The sequence below is a fragment of the Linepithema humile genome, chromosome 6 (genome assembly GCF_040581485.1).
Source record: "Linepithema humile isolate Giens D197 chromosome 6, Lhum_UNIL_v1.0, whole genome shotgun sequence".
NCBI lineage: Eukaryota > Metazoa > Arthropoda > Insecta > Hymenoptera > Formicidae > Linepithema > Linepithema humile.
Window position 1 is genome coordinate 28498970 of NC_090133.1, and position 17629 is coordinate 28516598.

The 17629-nt window shown below is 39.6% G+C and overlaps 3 protein-coding genes across 4 annotated transcripts; 1 reads left to right on the forward strand and 2 right to left on the reverse strand.

The window, feature by feature from the left end:
* Nucleotides 1-99: 99 nt before the first annotated feature.
* E(Pc) (Enhancer of Polycomb) lies at nt 100-9799 on the reverse strand. Its single transcript, XM_012365444.2, has 11 exons — nt 9607-9799; nt 8161-8502; nt 7096-7234; nt 6766-7007; nt 6327-6583; nt 6125-6257; nt 5706-6008; nt 5157-5308; nt 4942-5076; nt 3740-4816; nt 100-3502 (listed from the first exon to the last, which is right to left on the reverse strand). The coding sequence occupies exons 2-11, from the start codon at nt 8311-8313 to the stop codon at nt 3385-3387; spliced, it is 2709 nt and encodes a 902-aa protein (XP_012220867.1). The 5' UTR covers nt 8314-8502; nt 9607-9799; the 3' UTR covers nt 100-3384.
* Nucleotides 9343-11346, forward strand: LOC105671356 (glyoxylate/hydroxypyruvate reductase A-like). The gene is made up of 4 exons (XM_012365445.2): nt 9343-9655; nt 10099-10473; nt 10560-10924; nt 11000-11346. The coding sequence occupies exons 1-4, from the start codon at nt 9475-9477 to the stop codon at nt 11129-11131; spliced, it is 1053 nt and encodes a 350-aa protein (XP_012220868.1). The 5' UTR covers nt 9343-9474; the 3' UTR covers nt 11132-11346.
* trsn (translin) lies at nt 11156-13225 on the reverse strand. Of its 2 annotated transcripts, none has more exons than XM_012365446.2 (5): nt 13017-13225; nt 12497-12602; nt 12191-12406; nt 12040-12119; nt 11156-11977 (listed from the first exon to the last, which is right to left on the reverse strand). In XM_012365446.2, exons 1-5 carry the CDS (start codon nt 13098-13100, stop codon nt 11738-11740), a joined length of 726 nt encoding a protein of 241 aa, XP_012220869.1. In that variant the 5' UTR covers nt 13101-13225; the 3' UTR covers nt 11156-11737. The 2 variants fall into 2 exon arrangements, with proteins under 2 accessions (XP_012220869.1, XP_012220870.1); XM_012365447.2 differs by lacking the exon at nt 13017-13225 and adding an exon at nt 12686-12891.
* Between the last annotated feature and the right edge of the window lie 4404 nt (nt 13226-17629).

A 17629-nucleotide genomic window follows, 5' to 3' on the forward strand; every position in this document is an offset into this window, starting at 1 on the left:
AATACGTGTCAGAAAACGGATTTCACAAAACAAAAAAAAAACGTTAGATAATGTACAGGCAAAAAGTGTGAAGATCTTAACAAAATAATAAGTCCTATCCAGGATAAAATTTCTTTATTACTCCTCCTTTCTAAAATCGTCTTGAATTCATAAATTTTCGTACACATTTTTCGCTGTGCGCCTACCACAACAACATATTTTTTTTAATTACAGTTATTTAGTTAATTACCTAAAAGTAAAAGATACAATAAGCGTAATTATTTTTATATGTACAATATATCCTTTTTTTTTGTTTCATTTCTTGCGCTACTTCAAGAGGAATCTTGAATCCTTCAAGAAAATCTACAATTTTTAACATTTGCACCATATTCTTAATCCCCGTTCTTGCGCTACGGCTGGCGACAAATCGTCTCATTGCTCATTATTGCAAGAAGTTGCTCGAAATAGGCATTTACGGTTAGATCCGAAATTTTTCATCCATCTTATACCGACGATTATTCAATGATCAGTGCCTGCGAATATTTCAAGCTTGTAACGAACGACAATCAGAAGTTTGTGTAATCTCGAATTCATCTTTTACCCTTTTATACGATTATTCTGTTTACAGCAACAAGAAAAGTACGACTATCAATATGTCAAGAAAGGAATATGTTTGAATGTAGAAGATATAAAAGAGATCTCTCTCTCTCTCTCTCTCTTTCTCTCTCTCTCTCTCTCTCTCTCTCTCACTGCAAGGTATTTTCGAGGAAAGAAAAACCATTTCTGATATCTCGATGTATCGCTAAATCGGAAATGTCTCTGGAGAACACGTCGTGCGTTCAGAAGTAAAATATACAGTCGATATTTAATATATTGTCGATTTGATCAAAGTATCCTCTCTCGTTTCTTTTACGTGCTTCTTACAATTCTCTTGCATCCTTCGCATTTCGTGTAAAGTGGCAGAAAGGGGGATGGATGGTGTCGTATAGAAAGACCAAGAAAGGAAGAGAGCGTCACACATATTAGCATGTGAAAACCCAAAGGGAGATACTACGACATACATTATTGGTCTTTTCTTTCGAGGTAATGAATCGAGGTTCGTCAGCGAAAGCGCACACATTTCGTTTACCTAGAAGGAAGGGTGTGTGTGTGTGTGTGTATGTGTGTATGTGTGTGTCGATTAAATACGGCCGCAACAAGACGCGTGATCGCGTACACCCGAGATAATTTGTTCAGTTGTATCAACAGACTCTACCACTCGGACCCTGCCCGCGAAATTATACATGCACGAATGTGTCACCCGTATCATTTGGCATTTACCTTCCCGGCGAATGACACTGAGATATCTGTCCAAACAGCTGAATAATGGCACGGCTGAACTTTGCTTCGCGCGCACGCTCGAATTTCCCGAAATCTATACACACGCAACGTTTGACACGGGTTTGAATTTCAAGAGTCGCATCCCCGAGTTGTGAGAACAAATAATCGAGAAGCTTCGCCGCTTTTACACTTATCTACAATGAAGGATTATCGAGTCTGTGAGAGGACAGATAGAAGTGTGATGTGAAATGCAGTATCGTGTAGTAATTTGAATCCCATTTCAATTAAATTCGCTGGGAGAATTAGAAAAAGTTGATACTGAATCACGTGTAGAACACGTGTAAAAGCTGTGTTGATGGATCCGCCGTTGAAGACAACCAAAGTTCAATCGCTTGTATATCCATTTTGCCAAATAGCTCAAGCACTTTGATATACCTACATTGATAACGATAGCTTCTGTCGCTAATGTGAAAGACATAAGATATACAACGTACCGGTGAACTTTGTAGATTCTAATACAGTGTATAAATGATCCTTTCGCGAGCCTCGTGATACAAGCTTTCCAAACGCAACATCACGAAATTACGCTATAACTGACAATCGCCCGCGTATAATCCGTGGCGATCGGGCATGCGGGTATAAAAAAACGTATCGTTTGAACGATTACTGGAGAAAGAGAAAAAAGAAAGTCCTTTTTTTTATGATTACGATGACTTAATGCTATCAAGGATTAGTTGATAACAATTAGCTTCGATATTTCACAGCCTGGAAGCCTTTAACGTAGTGTTTTATGTACATATAAGGAAATAGTAGCATTACTACAATATATAAAGTCATATAATACTCGAACCGAATCTATATATACAGTATTGAGAAGAATCGTACACATTTTTCATAAAAAATTAATTAATCTACTTTCTTTTCCGTGACATTACTCATCTGGAAAGAGATTAAACAATTCGAGCATACTATTTTACTTACAAGCAGATTAACTATACAATCCCCGTCATTGCTAATGCAGTGCTTTAAATTTATTTTCTACGCGCTGTAAAGAAATTTTACTGCGTGGCAGTGAAGAAAAAAAAAAAAAAAAAAAAACTTTAAATGATCTTAGAGAAATTCAGATAATTATATCGGCCGATTATATGTCCACAATTAAATGTAAAGCCTTTATTCTTGAGCGCGACAACGATTAAGAGATGTACAAAAATTAAAGGAACTTTTTTTTCCTCGTGATTCTTGAAAGTCAATGCTGTGTCTGAGAAAGCTTGCTGTACGCGCCTAGTTATTGTGTCACGTGTGATTCGACAGTATTCAAAGCTGAGCACAGGTGAGGAATTTCGACAAAGTGAGTGTGATTCGCGCTTTTAGATTTCCGATTACGATTTTCCTTGCATTGAACGAATGAGACTATTGCAGACTTTTGTCACCAGAGAGAAGAAAATAAAACAGTATTGCACGTTTTATTTTGAAGAGCAACTTAATTACACGTTAATTGCTTTGCCTACAATTACTTTATGTCCTCCGCAAGAGCCAGGATCCAAATTTATCCTAGGCTACACGTCCTTTTCTAATTTTTTTTACGATACAAAGAAAATGAGCGTTGTTTACTAGAAATGTTAGTGCTAATTGCGGGCAATAAATTGGGACAGATAAACTTTAGAAATCTTGCATCTACAAGAACAATGACAACATTTCCCACATGGCTATTGGTCTTATGCAGCGTTAAATGGCTAACGGTCGTTCAATGAGCAAGGAAAAGAGGAGACTTCAAGAGTGCGGATCGACTGGGGGATTTCCCTCCCCCCCCTCCCCCCCCTCTGTAGAAGAAAAAGAAACTTGATACTTGCATTAGAATCCACGCTATCGCTGATTTGCGCCACAATAAAAGCAACTGATCGGAGAAGCGGTTTCGCAATCGTACCTAGCCGTATCGCTTTTTTTTTTTTTTTCAACGTAGCGCAGTTACATCATCGGTACACATCCGGTCTTCCGCTGCCCGAGGCAGACATCGTAGGCAAGGTGAGAGAATTAGCGAAGCCCCCAGTGACGTATTGGCGGCAACAGGGGTGCCGATAGCAGGCATCATGTCACTTCCATCGCCAGTGAATTTGTTTTGTTCGCCCGTACGAGCTGCTGCTGCTGCGGCTTGCTATCACACGGCGAACTGTCCACTTCATCCACCTCCATATCCAAACTTTCACTACAATCAGATAAACGCGATGTGAGCTGGAAGCGTTCAAAGCTGCAAGCAAACTGCGCGTCTGACCGGTCTGCCGGTGCACTTCGGACAAACGCGCTTCGTTCGCGTGCTATTCTTTATTACTCTGCGAGTGTTACCCGTTGAAAGATTATCCTATGGATTTCCTCGGCCATCTTTGGAAATCCTAAAATTCGTGTTGTCCTAAAAAATTGTATTGTAAACAAACAAATGCGTTACCTATTACTATTAAGCGTAATTTCCCCGGACGTTGGGACCTGTTGCGCCTGATTCTGCGTCTGTTGTTGCTGCTGCCTCGCGAGGCTCGCCAATTTACTTTGCGCTATCAGGCCGGGTAGCAGATTGGACGGCGGATGCTTCTGCGGTAGAACTAACGTGGATTGTTGGTTGTTGACGACGTGGGTGCTGTTTGTCAGATTATTAGAATTGTTTATATGCGGCAGCGGGCCGTTCTGGTGGCTATTACTGAAGTTTGTGATGCCACCGCCACTACCGCCGCTGCCGCCACCACTGCTCACGGCGCTCGCACTAAACACACGAATGTTCGCACCGCCACTACCACTGCCGCCGTTACCGCTGCAACTGCCGCCATTCCTATTATTTGTCGGACTAGTCAAGGATTTCGAAAGAATGGAGGCAACGATACTGTTGTTCGGCAATTGTCTGTGTTGCTGCTGCTGCTTGGGCTGGTGATTCAACTGCGCGTCGACCGCGGCACCGATACCGACGGCGCACTGGGTGGACACTGTACTCGACGCTACAGCCTGATTGGTCGTGCACGCGACGACGGAGGACGACTGAGGAATCGACGAAGAACTCGTAGAAGTATGTACAACACTAGAACCGCCACTAGAACCACCACTGCACTGAGGAGGCCGGGCCGGCGTCGGGGGTGGCGCGAACAAATTATTCATCAGCGGTGTCACGACGAAATGCGAACTGCCCAGTCCGTCGTCTGTCCGCGATATATTCACGCCACTGTCTGACGGATCACCACTGACGTAAGCACTACCCGTACTACTGAGACCCGCCACGGCGACCTCGAAGTCCGACATAGCGTCCGGCGTGAAATAATCCGCGATATTGAACTCCGACGTGAACGGCACTTCGTCACTCGCACGTTCCGGCTCCACCTCGATGCATATGGACGTCGCCTCGGGCGGGAACGGGTATGGAAGCTTAGATCGAGACACCGCTGACTCTACATCCGAGTCCGTGTCGTAATTACTTTCCTCGCTTGGACTCCGACTCCGCTTGCGCGTCGACTCCGGCGGAGTCTTCGGTCGGAAATGTGGCCTACAAAATAAAAACACTATGCAGCTTGCAGTACCACAATTATTACTATATTATTATATATCACAAATTTACCAGTATAAAATAACAATATAACTTAATATATCATAAATATTATGAAGATATACCATTCTTGTTTAACGATAGTCGTTGCTGTGGCAGTCACGGTTGAATCTGCTGGCTCACGCCCGGAGTCGTGTATTGTGTAGTCTAAAGAGGACCACATCTCATCCATATCAGCTGTGCAGCGATCCAGTATCATTCTACAAATTTCAATAGCAATAAAGAAACGTCCAACAGATGTTTAGTCTCACAACGTGCGCTGCGTCGATTCATGTCGTACCTGCCACCTCGACCCATCCTTCGCCGTGCGAGGCCAATACACCTTGGTACTGGCTTGCTAATGCTAGTCAGCGCAAACCTGTACTTCTTATCAGCCAAACCGCCTTCATCCTTATCACACCAAGGCCAATTTCCAAAACCACCTGATACAGGCTGCAAAGAGAAAAGCTTTATATCTACAATCTTGAAAAAAAGAACTGTTTTTCTAAGTCTGTTCAATGGCAATTATTCACGGAAATGTATAGCTAAACATGTCATTGATATTGATCAGATTTTTATCTGAATCAAATGACAATAATAATGTGTGATAATTTAATCGTTACAGTCAAACATTTAATATTCACATAATAAAAAATAAATAATATATCAAATTAATTACCTAATGAATTAATGTTACTGTTTTGTTTAAAGAATAACTCAAAAACTCAAAGTACATATTTCAATATTCTTCACGTTATACAGCTTGAAAAAATTTGTTATTTCAATGACAAAATAAAATTAAAAAAAATAAAAAAAATAAAAAGCAAAAAGACAAGAACAGACAACTTACCGGTAAATAAGTGCTACTTCTATTTCGACGAAAGGCGAATTGTCCTTCGTCTGCGGCGTCTTCATCATCGCGATCGGAGGGTAACAAGGGCTGAGAGTGTGAATGCGATGGAAGCGAACTGTCATCATCTGAACTGATGAGTGGGTCCAGTCCGCTTCCAAGTACTCCTGGACGATTCCCTCGACCGCCGCCGCTACCCGTCCCGCTGCGGACACCAGTGTCGTCCAAACTGCCACCTCTGCTGTCCGTTTTATGTTTCCGCTTTTTGTACTGTCTCTTTTCTTTCCTGGGCACTATCTCATCCTAGAGCGAGAGCAGAGCAATATTAAACCATCACAGCGAATATGAAGACAATTTTACTTCTTGTAGTGTAAGAACAAACGATAAATATTTCTTTTTTTCAAAGTCCCGATACATACTTTACAGACTTTGTTTGTCCAATTTTGATGAACACCAAACTGATTGGTAAAAAGCGGAGCGAACGCTGGTCTCGGCGCTCTTAACGCTGACACTTCCGCCAATACTTGTCCGTTGAAGTCTTGCGCTTGATACCTGCATCACAAGTTAAGTGTAATCATCCAAATTCATGATAGCAACGATATTACTGTCCGCAATACCAACCGTTTCTCGTAAATCTCAATGGTGAGATGCAGGTGCTCCCGTTTCGTCTTTTCTCTGCGTTTCACCATTTCCAAAAGCGTGACTGCCCTACTGAGATCCCTACGAAGCTTCAGCATTTTTTCGTAGCTAGTCTCGTCGTTTTTGCGATTCTTACGAGTCTGCATTTTCTCCGTGCGTCGTCTGAACGCGATATATGGATTATTAGCGGATGAACCGGATCGATTCTCCGTTTTAACCGATAACACCAGTGGATGTTGCTGTAGAAAATAGATCATTGTTAACATTAGACAACAAATTGATTTAAAAATTTGATGAATCTTATAAAGAAGGATGAGAAAGAAATCAATAAGATAAAATTTGTACAACTGATATATTTAGAATCATGAAACAGTTAAGTTTAACTTCTCATATAATTTCATTATAAAAATACAATACTTACAGTTTTAAGACGTTTGTTGAGCCAATAATCGAAAACGGCGATGATTAAGTCATCATCTTCTTTCAAAAGTGCCTTGGCTTCATTTAGGGTGACTGCATTTTGTCCTGAATTCTTCTCTAGACGATCCATCATCTCTTCAAACAGGAGAGGAGTTAATTCCAATTTGCGGCTTTGTGTGTCAACCCACTTTTCATCTTCTGAATCCATATCGTAGTCAGGTATATCTTGTTCCATTGCAAAGGCTGCACAAAAACAAGTAAATTTATGAATTAATTATTCTAAAAGATACAATTGCAAAAATATATAAGCATAAAATTTCCATATTCTTACGTTGCATGTGTATTAATTGGCGAGGCAGCTTATAATCAGCAGGATAAATCTTGTCATAAGCTTCCACGTCTGCCAGATCTGTCACTTCAGGAGTAGGAATGATTAGACCCGTGCATATTGCTCTTTGAAGATGGTGTTCCTGCATTATGAATAAAATTGGTTAATCAGAGTCGCAATATATTTGTAAGTTATAATTTTTGTTATTATATATGCAACATTGTCACAATATAATAAATATACAGAAACATGTTTGAAAAAGTTAATAATGCATTAAATTTGTTAATAGTGCTATTTTGAAAAATTTGTTCCAAATCGATTAACTTGCTTTATTCCATCATAGTTTCATATTTTATCATTGTAAAGTATAATTGCAAAGTGTCGGTCTAAAGAATCATAATCACCGTTAATCGCATAATGATAGTCATATCTAATACTTTCAATAATAATAACAATTTGTAATTAATTATATTACAAAAATCATGTTTCACCATCATCGTTAAGTTATTATCAAGAATGGAAGAAGTATTCACAGATTATATTTATATATTTTTAACATAACATGAATAAATGTGTTTATGACTTGCCATAAATGGCGGCTATCACAATGCGAGCAACCAAGTCAAGCAAATTGGAATAATAATACATTTATTTTATAATTTTCTTGTAAAAACAGATTCTAATATATTGCTACTTCCAAGCTGAAGACTTTTGTATCTAAAAAACATCCCAAGAGTGTTGTCAGAATGTTAAACAGTAAAAACATTTGACATTTTGATGCAGGAAATTGGTACAATATAGTGTAATGTAACAGTTTGCAATTGCTGGTGAATCAAATGCTGACAGCTATCATAAGAAGTCAAGTTGGAAACAAGAAGGTACATAGAATATGGGAAGATGTCGCAGATAAATTGGTAATTGCATTAAAAAGGGAAAATTTGCAATTTTCTGAGGTATATAATGATGGGCGGATCGCCATCTGCCGGTTGTTTACGAAATTGTGCATCGTGGGTAAGATGGCGGACGGGAAAAACATGCTGGAACGAGAGGCTGGATATTCCAACTTACACATTCCTCCTCCTTTTCCATGCCGCTGGGCATTTGGGGCACCGCGCGGTTAATGGCCGAATAATCTGGCAGATCTGGCAGCTCCTCGGCCATGTAGATCGGCATGGGCTTGGAAGCGTCCAGGGCGCGCGCCCTGAACGACAGCTTGCTCATCCTGAGGGCGGCTGGCTCGCGCGTGTTGACAACCAAGGTTGGCTGGCCGCGCCGTGAGGCCAGTCGGGTCGGCTGGGGGAGGCCTCGGGCTTGTGGAACGCCGTGCTTTTGAGGCCTGGCTGGGGGCCCTGGGGCCGAATTACCCGGCACAGAGAGCGCTCAGGGCCTCATCGTTCCCCGGCCATCGCGCTGGAACACGGTCACTCAGTCACCAAACGAGATATATCACTTTGAAAACATGTTTGCGTGACACGGTCCCTGCTCAAAGCCATCATGGCCGACGCACAGCCATTTAACACGTTCGGCCGCCGCCGAGCAGTTCCGCGAACCGACGTGCGCCGCGCGGGAATCGGTGCGTTGCCGCCGCCGCAAAACCAGCAAGACCTGTGCGCTTATTGGTGCATCGCGCCTGCTGCAAATCGAATACACACTGCATTCCAACAATGACAAACTTAAGTTAAGTCAATTTCACATGGATTAACTTCGGACGAATCCAACTGCCGCTCGTTATTCTGCGCATGAAATAAATTAACAAAAAACATGTTAAAGTAAATGTACTAGTATTTTGTTGTCATTTGATAAAAATTGTGCTCTCACGACTGTAAGTGCGCATATTTACAAACATCACAATTCTTTTGTTTATGAATGTTGTTGGAATCATACTTTTCTTGCTGCTTCTTATTAAATTATGGTATGCAATTATTATAATATCAATAGTAAAAAAGAAGAGAATTGAAATGTTCTTATTACAATGATTAGAATCAAAAATAAAAGCGAGTTATCGATATGATCAATCGCGATTTGCGCGCAGGTGTTACTGTTTTTGCGGCGCGCACCAGAAGTAGCTGCTAAACAACTACGTGAATGTCCGTCCGTCGAACAAAGCTAAATACGAAATAAAAATTATCACTGAGGTTTGTTCGTTTTGGAGTTGCAGCGCTTTATGCACTTAAAACAAGTGTATTTAAGCTGTTTGAAAAAAGGCAAAAAATCAAATGTAGGCAGTGCAGCCGAAAACGAACAGACCTATTGACAAAGGGTTACCTAAAGTTGCCCACGTGCAACGTCCGTCGTTGAATCCGCGCCAAACGCGCGAGACGACGAATATTATTGTCATTTTTGCTGGCAAAGCAAGCGAAAATAATTCACGCACGATCACAAATGAGTCACGCACTTGACTCACGTAGCTTCCTTTCACGGAAATCGCCTGGCGGAATAAATCGGGAGCAACAACGGGCGTGCAACATGACTCAGATTATAGCGGTTCTCTCCGCACTTCCTAGGTTATCTTACCATTTACGATCGCGACTGCCGAATCTGCGCATTTTGGACGTTTTGCCAGGTATGTGTATAATCCTGCACGCGGTTGTCGCGGTTGTCGCTGCGCATACGCGCTCCAGCAAATTTGTTCAATTAATCAGCGTGCCGCGATATGTATATACAACCACGCGATGACGACCACGTGTCGATCCCTGTCGATTTTCCCACTGCTACTGCAATCTTTTGCTACTACCGCGAGGGCGCGCGCAGACATATCAGGGCGGGAAATGTTGACACATTAGAATTTTGGCGCGTAATCCAGCCATGGCCGACGACAAGGCTAATTATTGATAATTATGCAGAACGAAACTGGTTTAAATGGCAAAATCGGTTTCTGTTGTCGAAATCATGTGTAACTTAAAAATACAATAAATTAATACGCAAAAAGATTAAATTAAAAAAATTATTTTAATTACCATTATAATTATTTACAAAATATATCTAAATATATATTTTTTAACGCAGGACAAGCAGATACTGCGTCCAAGTTGAATGCCGCAGAAATACTGGTAGCCGATTGCGATTTATTGATACCATATGTTCACAACTTGACATCGGTCAAATGGATACAAGCGACATGGGCAGGTTTGGACAAGTTTATTCCAAATGTACAGAATACGGAAAAAAATTACATACTGACTCGTTTCTCCGACGAGTCGTTCGGCCTAGCCATGTCTGAATACGTGATAGCACAAATCGTTAATTTTGAACGTGATCAAAGACAACAATATGAGAATCAAAGGCATGCTCTATGGAAGAAAGAAGGCAAACTTGTGAACCATAGACTCATATGTGACTTGACTATAGGCATCTTGGGTTTAGGAACGATAGGAAAGTCTAGTAAGTTATTGGAATTTAAATATATTATTGTAGCTGAAATAACAAAGCGAGATTATATGTTCTTAAGATTCCTTATTGTTTCATAGTTGCACAAAATTTGAAGCTATTCGGAGCAACTATCTGGGGTATGACACGTACCGTTCCAAAGGAGAAATTGTTATATTTGGATGAACATAGAACTATGGATAATTTGTCAGACGTCTTGGAAAATTGTGATTATATAATTAATGTACTACCATCGACTCAAGACACAGTGGGACTTTTAAATGGGAATGTTCTGCAGCATTGTAAAGCTAAGGATACCGTTTTCATTAACATAGGACGCGGCACCATTATTGGAGAAGCAGATCTGATAACTGCTCTTGAACAGAAGTGGATTTCGGCTGCTATTTTAGATGTCTTCAAAGAAGAACCATTGTCAAAGGAAAGCAAATTATGGAGCCTTCCACAAGTAACTATTAGAATCTTGTTGCAATTGAAAAAATCTTTGATCTCAGTCTTATTAATAATATTGATGTCTTTTTAGGTGACTATATCACCACATAATTCTGGCGTGACCCGAGCACAAGATGTTGCAAAGTTATTTGCCACAAATTATGCTAGATATATAAAAGGGGAAAGTATGCTAAATACATTTGATTTTAACAAAGGCTATTAATTTTATAAAATAACTGTACAAATATTTCTTATATCAAAATGATTGATATCTTATATAAATATTTATTGTAAATAAAAAATATACATATAGACGCTTTAAACAAAGAACAAAGGTTTGACCATTTCGAGCTATTGTACGTATTTGATACCAAAAAACTTAAATTATATAAATTTTTATAGCTATATAATCCAAAATAAATTAAAATAATAATGTAACTTACTTTTTTAAAGCATTTAAAATTTTGAGTTTTTAAATTAAAACTGAATGTTTTAATTCCAAAATCTCTTATACATAAATGTGTCATAATGTATAATAGAATCAGAAAATAAATATTATGTATGTTGCTTATACATTATGAAATAAAATAAATTATATAACTATATAATATTGAACTTTAAGCAATATTTTTTAAATGTAGAATGTATAAGAAAACAAAAGTTTTTGCCATTAAATTTGTATCATTAAAATGTTTAAGAATCCCACTATATTGGTCAATTCACTCAAAACGTAGAGACCACATATTTACTATATTATGTATCGTTTAATGAACACCATATCTTCACACATTTTCTTTGTGTATGTAGTGTGAAGTATCCAGAAAGAATATTATTCAGCGAGTGTTTCCTCAATAGGCCGAGGAGACGGTTTCAAACCGCGGATACACAAATCGTACACTACTTCCTCGATCTTTTTTACATCATACTTGAGAGCGTCAAAACGTTTTCTCAACATGTCATTCTTTAAATTTAATAGCCGAAATCCGGCATTTAATTCATTAACAAATCTCGCAATTTCTATAGGCCGATCGTAAAACCCATTCGTTACGCTATTTACAGCATAACGGCTCTAAAAAGAACATCCCATTATAAAACAATCATATGTGTGATAAAACCACAAAAAATACATACCAATTCCGCAGACAATTGAAGTAGACCCAATAGAAAATCTTCTAGATCCAGATGGAAACCCTCCTCTCTGTTGTTTTTTACTGTAAATGTAACAAAACTTATTATTTAAGCATGATAAAACACAAAATATCTAAAGATGTTGCTTTTGTACCTCCTAATAAGGATGCAACAGTTTCTTTGGTGACCAAAACTTTAACTTCTAAATATATTACTAAAGCAATTAGAAAGCACAGTCTCTGGGTGACAAAACGCCATTGGTCGTTGTAACGGTAATACTGGTTGTGTGGCACCACTTGAGCCAGCTTAGCGTACTGCTCTCTAACCTTGTCAAACATTTCTCTTGCCTTCATACAGTAATTTCCTACAGCTGAAAATTATTAATAAAAGACAGATTTTAGTTTACAAAATATAAACTTGGAACAAAAGCTAATCGCTAACTAATTTATCAGAAACATACTTATACTTTCATCCACTCTTTCATTTGTTGTATTATGAATATTTTGCAAAATCATCATAATATCCCTGGCATTCTTTTCAATATCCTTGACAATAATGCGAATTTGCTGCAACGAAAAAATCTTATAAATCTCTGCACTTTGTTATTTTACAATTTAATTTGGCTTCTTGTGTATTAAAGTTAATTAACCTAACAAATATTGTGTTTCTTCGCTAATAAACATTTTTCACATCTTTACTATTCTGTTTACTATGGAAGGCATTGAATGAGTCTGCTTGAACATTAATGGAAAGATCAATGACATCTCAACGCCATGTAAACACAAACTAATCCACGTGAGAATCTCGAACGAGACTTCAATACAGGAAGAATGCTGCCGTGCAAAATCCATCACTTGTTCGATTTGCATTGTATTTTTTTGTGAGTTTTTTTTAGAATTAGAAATACGGTGACCGACAAACTTCTACGATATGGGCGGTAACCTATCAAGATCACGTTTTTGAAGAACTTTGATACGCACCTCGCGAATTTCTTGTTCATTATTCAGATAGTCTTGGAATGCATTAAAAATTTCCGCTATAGATAACGTGTCCTCCGTTCCCATCGTTAAGATTTATCGAAGATCAATTACGCACGATATTGGACTATGTGTAAATAACACACTGATCAATCTTGTTGACGAAATCAATGCGAATTCTATGATCGGCTGAGTTTATGTGATGCGAGTGCGTAGTATTCGCTGAACATATCAGATGGCATCACCATGCAATTCAAAAATTTGAGATAAAGAAACTTGTAAAAATAACAATTTCAAAAAACTTTTTCTATTTAAGATGTTTGAACAACCAAACAAATTCATTATTGTACTTTTTAACCATACATACGTTAAATTTATAATAAAAATATAAATCTATGTGTCATAGTTGGCTAAAAAACATTAGTGACATCAAAATTGACAAAAATTTATGTAAATAATTATCAATACAAATTTTATATGTATCTCTCATTGAAGTGTAAAATAAATTAAAATTTGATACTATAAAATATTTCAAAGATTATTTAGATCACACTTAATACTTTGGATTAAAAATTTTAAATCAATATTTCTTTAATTAAAGCTATTTAATTCTACGAGAAATAAAATGTGAAAAGATATTGCATTTAATTTCCTCTATTTTTTCTGTGTTCGTTTTACTTCTTTTCAAATATCAGTTAAGTATAATTCTTTTGCATTCCGCATAAGTAATTTATTCACAGAATTTGATATAAATTCCACACTTAAATTATATTTAAAAAATATGACACTTAATTGCTTGTGATATATATTCAGATCTACTATCGAGCTTACTTATCAAAATAATGAGGTACATAAATAATTAAATTAAAAATTTAAATAAAAAATTCCTCTTAATACCAGCAGCGCAAAGAGTTAATACTTGTGGAAGACGGCACAATGTTGCAAATTTAAGTTCGCACGGCGAGAGAGGTGCGTTGCGAGCGAGCGCGTCCGTTCGCAAGGTCTCGCGCGCGCTCAAGGTGTATAAATAGAAACCAGTAGGTCCTGCTGCGCGCGAAGTCGAGGAAGGCGGCGGCGGCGGCTTGGAATTCTGCATACACACCGAGACCGGCGCAGCTTCACGCACAGAGATCGCGGAGGATACACCCCAAGGGGGAGAGAATCTGCGGGCGTGTCATTGATCCCGATACGCCGCGGTCGAACAACATCCGCACACCGAGCGAGGGACTCGTTTTATGGAAAAATCTGCGCTTCGCCCACGTCCATATGAGCGCGCGTTCGCGTTCGAGTTAACGTGACGCGCGAATAATCGCCGCCGGCCGGTTTCGATATCGATAGTCGGAAGTATCAGAAGAAACGTCTCCGACCGGTGTGGAGAAGCTCGTTTTCGCCCGACTTGAAAACCGATATAAATTCAACGAGTCGCGATTTCCATACGAGATTATTCCACAAATCGCGTATCGGCGGCATCGAGAGTCGAATTCGATTACGTCAGTTTTATTCCCTGATTCTCTTCATCTTCGTTTTTTTTTCTCCATCGTCGACTGGTAACGGCGCTCGTTCCGGGGCTTCACGCTTAATGCGAATTGTTTGCGGGTTCTCTCGTTAAATTGCCGCGTAATGACGCTCCCATTACGCGCGAGTTTCGATCGAGACGACGAAAAAACGACGAAGAGACGCTCGGCCTTGCGGCGGCCTTCGCCGCTGCGCGGATCTTTTCGTGCTATACTTTATTTTCGATAACTTCGAAATATATGCGGATCATCACATCGTCCGCGCGTCGCGGTTCCCATTCCGCCGATGAAAACGACGCCGTTTCCCCGCTCTCGTACGAAGCTGCGTTTCGCGCGACGTGATATAATGATGCCGATAGCATTCGTGAAAACTTGCGGTATCTTTTCTCGTTATGTAAAGCGGTCAATAGCTCGCATACATATATATGTACGCAAACGAAGCTCGCCGTGAGAAGGAGGAGCAGGAGATGGTGGAGCCACGGCGGGGCCCCGTTAAGCTTTGCATTCCTTCTCCGTCAATCTCAATAAAATCCTGCCGGCGCAGGTTGTCGTAAATTTTTTTGGTACCCTCGCGAACACTCGCCCTCGCCGGTGTGCGTACGCTATTTTTAGCGGCGCCGATCTTATCTCGACGAGAAAATAACGCGGGCGTACATATACTCACCGGCATAAGGGGGCCCGTGTAAAAGGACCTTCCCTGCGGCCCCCCGAGGCATATTCCCAGTTAACAACGAGGGACTAGCGAGCGATTCGCATGGGCCAGCACATCTCGCGTGCCGCGGCAACAATCGTCGATTCCGTGAAAAAGAGAAAATCTCGCTCACTTTCCGTTGCATGAGCGAGGAGCGACATTTTCACGCACGGTGAGCGTGTCCGGTTGATTGCGTCGAGCGGGAATGACGTTTGTCACGAAGATCCATCGATCTTGTTGGCTTCTGTACGATAGATGGACGGACGTAGAAGTTTGCATATTATTCATTTTCTTTTATTACATCGTGTGGAATATACAGATAATCAAATAAAAATTTAGAAGCTCGTTATTTAACATGAGATTAATATTCGTTAAAAAAATATATAATATTTCAATAACTGAATTAAAGAAAAGTTTAAGTAACCGACGGGACTAAAAGATACTTTAGTGGCAAGTGGTATATAAATAACTATGATAAATAACTATGATAAATGACTGTGATAATCACTTTCACCGTATTATTTTCAAATCACGGACAAACAGGCAAAATACTTACAGTAGCAACTCGATGGCGGAAGTGGTTTATGATTCAATGTTTGCGTTTTAAACAGGTTTTGCACAAGCTCAGTGCGTGCAAACGACAATGCAACAAATTATATTTCCACTTATAAATATGGAAACGGATATCCAAGAAGATCTGAAAAACAGGGAAATACGTTTTCTATGAGAATTCAGTTAACGTACATAAAATATCATTGTTTCGTTGAGGCGCATAATCATAATCGTCTAATTATTAAATTTTATCTTACTGCAAAAATAACTACAGCAATTTTTCTTGTTACATAATTAAAAAGTTTTAGTGGCCACATGTAGAATCTATCTCACATTATTACACGCCTGGCGTAATCATATTCTGAGAGATAAAATGTTATCAGTTGGAAAATCGAAAACCCTGCACAGAACTTTCTATTTATATGGCGAAATCGAAACCACGCCTACGTGCCTCGACTACTAAGGCAATCTACGTCCGTGGCGTGGCATGGCGGTGTGAACGGCGCTTAAACGAACGAATATGCGTCTACATGCGAAATGCAACGGCGTAAATGTCAGGGTCATCACGTATCGCAGCATCGGGTAAATACCGATTAAATGCCAATGGCATCGATAAATCTGTACTCGTAAAAACAAATTTTTTCTCAAATCGGATAGCAAAAGAAGATGTAAAGATTGGACTGAATTGTTGTTACTTTACAATATCGCGTTACGTTGCATTTCAGTTTTTAAAGAACGCATTTTATATCGATATTCCAACTTTTTTTCTATTATTTCAAGTCCTTTTCCATCTTTTTTTTATCTTCTCTATTTTTTCAGTTTAAAAAAAATAAAAGTAAATATCCGTTGAATTTTTAAATTAAAGTTTAAAATAGTCATACAATTAGAGCGAAGCAGGAACGCGCGCACGAGGAAAAACATTTCAATATTAATCGCGCGTCCTCTCGCCGTCTCGAATACGATTGCCTCCGCTCGAATGCCACGCGTTCTCACGGCGCAGGTGAGGCCTGCGGTGATGACCGAGACGCGAGACACCGATGATAGTGCGGAAAATTGAACGAGAAACAAACCACGCGCGTCCATTAATTTTCTTACCGGAAAACGCACCGTGAAAACGATGATAGATTTTGCCTGGCGGCACGCGAATGGCCGAAAGCTGCTAAAGCCGGACGTTCCGCAGTATGTTTTAAATAGCGCGATTATTCAAAGTACGGTTTAACTAACGGAGTATTCATTATCTATGAGACGGAGAATGTAATTTACCTCGTTTAGACCCGCGTCGCTCTAATCAAGATTTAATCGCTCGCCTCTAAAAGAAACAGTGTAGATCGAGGCGAATGTTGTTCGCTCCGATCGCTCTCGTCTTAAAAGCCGTAAGCGAGAGAAGCCGTCTTCCTCTTAGAAAGCGCGTCCGTAATTAAAACCGTAGACAGCCGGGAATTAAGGTATACTCGTCCTAAAGCGGAATCCACAGAGGCTGCGAGCATCATTCATATTAATATTTTTTTTTTTCAATGCCTTAAGTACAAATTAAAGCAATCTCATTCTTCCTTCTTAAGTGTATCTGCGGTGCAACAAAATGTTCGTTAAATTGATTAATTCTTACGTCATATTCTATATTGTAATGCCAATTATTTCCCACAGTGTAAAATTGTGCGAAGTTATTATTGAACTGACATTTATTTTCTTCACAGATCACAAAAACTTACGTTTTAGACTCGACACACGAGGTTGTTGCCCGCTAGCTCCTTCTCTCGATGTGGACTCGGCATAAAAGATCGAAATAGGAGGAAGAGACGGAGGACGGGTCGTTCGTTCCGCGACTAAACGTAGTCCTGTATTGGTGGCGCCGCGCCGAA